The following is a 6000-nucleotide window of genomic DNA, read 5'->3' on the forward strand; positions in this document are numbered from 1 at the left end:
AAACAAACAATCAAACATCACTACAGCTGAAGATGCAACGGACACTTAAACAGATTAATGGCTTGGCGAAATGTTGCATTCCTGTTACACATACTGTCTGTCCCATTAACTGTGCAATCTGCAATTTACTGGCTGATGAATTTCCAAGCTACATTTCTAATGAGCTCCTACAGAAACACTTAAATCTATATTTAATTCAATTAACACCCTGAGCCATTCATCATCTTCGCTGGCACTAATAGGGCTTATTATAAAACACAGTGAATTATTCATTCTCCTCCTGATCCCAGAAATCCATTCTCCAAGGTCACATGTTGCACGTCAGCGCTGCCATTATCGCTCAGAGAGTGCACGTTCATACAGTATGTATTTACATTTTTGCATGCGTCGACTGCATTTGAAAGCTTTGGCACCTGTGGGTGAGAGAGCACGTGCTGAAAATTGATTTTTAAATGATACCATGTTGGCCTGTAAACACTTGTTGATCTAGTGTGCAGGAGAAGGACTCACCCTGTCGCTGTTCCATTTGTAGTAATAATATTAAACAGCTGAATACTAAATAAACCAGCGACTTCACTTGTCAATATTGGTTTTTAGATATTTTATTGATTTAAAAATGATATCATATTGCTTCCCGCCAACAGCTGGAACTGCGGCGACAGCAACGTAACTTAAAATGACAGATCGATTGATTGATTGAGTGATTTAGCCACCATGAATCCAAAGTTTCGTGCTCTCTAAAAAATATAAAAATAATTATTCCAAAAATATTCCATGGTGTTTCCTGATGGATAAAAACTAATGTTTGTTATCCACAGCGGAGGTTAAATTGACCGGACTTCTTCCTGCGGATTGATATGACTGCAGATGTCCATTAATCAGAGATTCCTCCTTAGCAACGTTCTGTTCTCCTTAGCAACGGTCTGCTAGCAAAAAATAGCAGACCTTGGAATTTCCAAATTGATCAATCAGAATCAAGTATTTAACTAGGCCATGTAAGTAATATTTAATACGATTGTTCAATTTTGTTAAAGGTAGGGTAGGTAAGTTTGAGAAACCGGCTCGAGATACACTTTTTGTTATATTCCATGGAATGCTCTTAACATCCCAATAGCAATGAATATCTTAAGTGCTTTGAAAAAAGATCCATAAAAAAATGTCATCTGTGGAAGCCGTAATACTGTAAAAAGCACGACCAATCATTTTAGCCGGCCTGGCTAAAATAACTGGATGGCCTACCTGCCTGTCAGCCTTCCATCTGTGCACAAACTTATCTCGTGCCCTCATTGGTCATGTGCGCGTTCGTGTGTGTTGGAGGAGGGGCTCTGTAAGGAAGTGGCAGATTTCTTCCGGCTGTGTATTTTCAAATTCTAGCGAACTCGAGCTGGTTTCTCCAAAATTACCTACCCCACCTTTAAGCAGGGAAACCGTTTCAGTGCCAGAAACCGACTTAGAAAAAAGAATATCAACCTTCATTTATTTTGAACTGCATTCAAGTTGTTGTCGTGACCTCTTGTTTGGTTGCTATGATTCATTTTGAGGATTAAGTTATGAGTAGAATTTGGAGTGCAGGTCTTTTACTTGTAACAAAGATACTACTTCTGAGAATATCTTAACTAAGGAACACATGAGTAGACACAATATGTGACCTGTAAAAACCTGTTTGACAGGAAAGGGGTCAAAGGGTCAGACCGCTGAAAGGGTGACTGTGGTGATCCAATACAATTCAAACCTGACCTCCCACAGCTCAATGAAGTAGTGAAGAAACATCTATTAAAGAGAAAGCTCCTTTTGTAGAAACATACATAACTAGTTTGCAATACAAGTGAAGGAAACAAGGAAGTACTGTATTATTTTACTTGATTTAATTAATGAAACTCGATTACATTTTTTAGGAGCATCTACAGTAGTGATGGCGAGATGAAGCCTTATGAAGCTTTTCCAGCCAACCTTAGCAACGTTCTGTTCTCCTTAGCAACGGTCTGCTAGCGAAAAATAGCAGACCTTGGAATTTCCAAATTGATCAATCAGAATCAAGTATTTAACTAGGCCATGTTATAAATAATTATATAACTCAAATAATATCAACTCAGCAGAGAAATGTGTCTGAGTGATGTTGTAAAACCCCTCTAATGGGATTTGTCATCATCCAAACATTTCATTACTTTAGGATTAGTTATAATTACACTTTAAGAGAGTCTTTAACACCAGAATTTCCCATCAGTGAAATAGATACAATAGCAGTAGAAACCATAAAGTCACTGAACAGAATCAAAGCGTTAAAGTTTTAACTACATCTGATCTAACAATTCAGATAATTACTTAAAGATTGACGAGACCGCCTATAATCGAGCTTTATCGCCTAGTTAGGATATTCAATCTGACCTACAGGCGATTACAAGTTTCCTGATAAGACTCAATTTCTTCATCTCCTGCTGTTCCCCTCAAACATGCTGCAGAGAAAGGATTTGATAACTAACAATTCATGCAAGATTTCTTTGTAGGATTTATAGACATCATTCTGCTTCTTCACCGTGAGAAAACGCAATAACTTAATCTTTGTATCATTCCCAGGAAATGAATGTGTGAATGATGTGATATTCAGATCCCTATTACATTATGTTCTGCACATTTTTCCTATTAAGTCAAATAGATTCACACTTGGTGGGATATTGATATTGGTATTACATTCAGATAATAGTTATGTGAATCATAATCGCATAAAGCCCTGAGGTGAGCAAATGTTACAGTGTGAGTGTGAGGTAAAGATGGATTTTCAACCATATATACCGCTAATTTAAACCCTGGAATATAAAATGGAGTATGTGGAGAAACTCTGAGCTGTTAGGAGCACGTACTCACACAGCGGGGAGTGTGTGGAGGCGAGTGGTGAAAATCATCAGGGGTCCAAACTGACCCCATTATCACTCAGCAGCAGACTGTAGTGGCAATATTTAGTTTGCAGTCACACTTTATGGGATATGTCTTAAAATCCTATTTCAAAGCCTTTTAAATAATGTATCAAGGCCTGTTTGTTTTTTGTTTTTTTGCTAAATTGTGCAAATAGAACATTTCATATTTTAGATTATTCAGAGGTCTGTTAATATCCGCTGAAAGACTTTTGTGCCTCCACAGTTTCCATGCTTTAATGTTCAAAAAGCTCTTTATTTTTCTCATACTGCCTGTGCTGCAGCACCTCTTTTCACCCTCTGTCTGAAACCAGAGCCCAGTCTGCTCTGATTGGTTACCTGGCCCGGCTCTCTTGTGATTGGTCAACCACTTATAGATGTCCCGCCCCTTAACCTATCACTTATAATGTGTTGGAGCGCTAACCAGTAGAATCGCAACTTTTATATAGTGATGTCACTATGTTCCGGAAGTAAACAAAGGAGTCCAATGGAGGCGTTTCAGGCTGGGGGGGGACACAGGGATTTTAGCCTTTACAGACCATCGACAAACCTCTAGAACACTACAGGAAAGGGATAACCCCAAAAAGCAGGATAACGCCCCTTTAACACTTTTGTCTCCTGTTTTGTGTCCTGCAGCAGGAGAGCTGGTCCACCTGCCTCCTTACCTCCGTATGGACTTCCTGTTGAACCGGGGCGTGCCGCCTCGAGGTGGAGGCGTCAGCTGCAGCAGCGGCAGCAGCATAGGAGGAGGAGGAGGGGGGGGAGGAGGAGGAGGAGGAGGAAGTGGTACATCGGGGGAGACGAGAGGAGTGGGAGGAGGAGCCATGGGCCAGACCTGCCTGGAGCCCCAGAGGAGCCGCACCCTGAAGAGGCTCCCGCCCATGGAGCCCACCCCGATGGAAGTGCCGTCACCCAGGGAGGTGCAGCAGTGGCAGCCAGGAACCGCCTCCACCCTCCCCCACAGGGATGCCCGGGAGAGGGGGGAGGCGCGGGGGGAGGTCCGGGCGGACGCTCCCTCCTCGGGGGACCTGGCCCAAGCACAGGCTGCCAAGCTCAGCACCTCCCAGGAGTCCCTGCTGGACTCCAGAGGACACCTGAAACAGAGCAACAACCCCTACGCCAAGTCCTACACTCTGGTATAACACTGGGCCACACGGACTGCTGCACACGGAGACAGAGACACAGGGAGACAGTTTACCGCAACAGAACATGTTGTACATAGAGCCGTTTCCGACATGCGTCTGAAGTGGATGCTTTTCTTTCTTTCACTCTTTTCTTTCATTCCTCTCTCGCTCTTCTCTGTTGCTTTTCATCTCTCGCTCCTTCGCTCCTCTCCTGATCAGTTTTCTCTCACAGCTTTTATTTTCTACTCGAGTATTCTTTTATTCTAAAGTGACGACATATGAGAATTGCCAAAATGATTTATTTAAAATTTGAGAAAGAGAAAAAATTACCTATGAATTTATATCAAGGACAATTATAGTCATTATTATTATTATTACTATTATATAAAAAAAGAAAATATCTTTTAAAAAAACAAGAAGAAGGGAGAGGGAGGAGGAGGACTCTGCAGGAGATCGTTGCTTTCTTAATTTATTTTTTATTTTATTGTCGCAGTGTGATGGAATCTGTGATTTGGGGGTTTTTAGCACCACGAGGAGCCGACAGAGGAGACGAGCGCCAATGCTGACCAAGCGTAATGTTTTTCAACCTTTCCGACGACTGCATGGCGACTGAACAAATGACAATTAATAGGAATGGCTGGAAATCCAAAAAAAAAATGAAAAAAAAAGAGAATTTTTTTGTCACACTATGAAATTATACAATGTGAATATATATAAAGAGATCACTTTTATTTGTGGATATTACGGGGGAAATGATTTGGTTAATAAAGTCCTTAGTCATGTTTGCACACATCTGACTCTTATTCGTATTCAACACAAACCTTTTTTCTCCACTTCAGAAAACTCAGTGATTCTTGTTGTCAGGATTTAAATACTTTAATTTCAAGGAATCATGCAGAAACCCGGCATGTGTTTTATATAAAATCAACTTTGGTTACGAACCCAATTTTGATTTAATGTAATTCAATATTCCAAATATTTGTTTGGCTTGTTTCCCTATTGTTAATGGTTTAACACAGTGTATATATAAGTCATATTTAATACGATTGTTCAATTTAGTTAAGCAGATGTCCATTAATCAGAGATTCCTCCTTAGCAACGTTCTGTTCTCCTTAGCAACGGTCTGCTAGCGATAAATAGCAGACCTTGGAATTTCCAAATTGATCAATCAGAATCAACGTAACTTAAAATGACAGATCGATTGATTGATTAATTGAGTGATTTAGCCACCATGAATCCAAAGTTTAGTGCTCTCTAAAAATATAAAAATAAGTATTCAAAAAATATTCCATGATGTTTTCTGATGGATAAAAATTAATATTTGTTAAACCGACCGGACTTCCTCCTGCGGATTGATATGACTGCAGATGTCCATTAATCAGAGATTCCTCCTTAGCAACGTTCTGTTCTCCTTAGCAACGTTCTGCTAGCGAAACATCCAAATTGATCAATCAGAATCAAGTATTTAACTAGACCATGTAAGTAATATTTAATATGATTGTTCAATTTAGTTAAGCGGGGAAAACGTTTCAGTGCCAGAAACCGATTTAGAAAAAAGAATATCAACCTTCATTTATTTTTAACTGCATTCAAGTTGTTGTCGTGACCTCTTGTTTGGTTGCTATGATTCATTTTGAGGATTAAGTTATGAGTAGAATTTGGAGTGCAGGTCTTTTACTTGGAACAAAGATACTACTTCTGAGAATATCTTAACTAAGGTAATGTGAACACAATATGTGACCTGTAAAAACCTGTTTGACAGGAAAGGGGTCAAAGGGTCAGAATTCAAACCTGACCTCCCACAGCTCAATGAAGTAGTGAAGAAACATTGATGAAAGAGAAAGCTCCTTTTGTAGAAACATACATAACTAGTTTGCAATACAAGTGAAGGAAACAAGGAAGTACTGTATTATTTAACTTGATTTAATTAATGAAACTCGATTACATTTTTTAGGAGCATCTACAGC

At 39.7% G+C, this 6000-nt stretch overlaps 1 protein-coding gene across 1 annotated transcript in view; it reads left to right on the forward strand.

Annotated features, from left to right (window-relative positions):
* dscamb (Down syndrome cell adhesion molecule b) overlaps positions 1 to 4816 on the forward strand; it is a 148033-nt gene extending 143217 nt beyond the window's left edge. Inside the window, exon 33 of the mRNA XM_034114646.1 lies at positions 3546 to 4816. Within this exon, the coding sequence (XP_033970537.1) occupies positions 3546 to 4051 (506 nt within the window). The 3' untranslated portion in view covers positions 4052 to 4816. The remainder of the gene's footprint in view (positions 1 to 3545) is intronic.
* Positions 4817 to 6000: the final 1184 nt, after the last annotated feature.

Source organism: Trematomus bernacchii, unplaced genomic scaffold (assembly GCF_902827165.1).
Source record: "Trematomus bernacchii unplaced genomic scaffold, fTreBer1.1, whole genome shotgun sequence".
Classification (NCBI taxonomy): domain Eukaryota; kingdom Metazoa; phylum Chordata; class Actinopteri; order Perciformes; family Nototheniidae; genus Trematomus; species Trematomus bernacchii.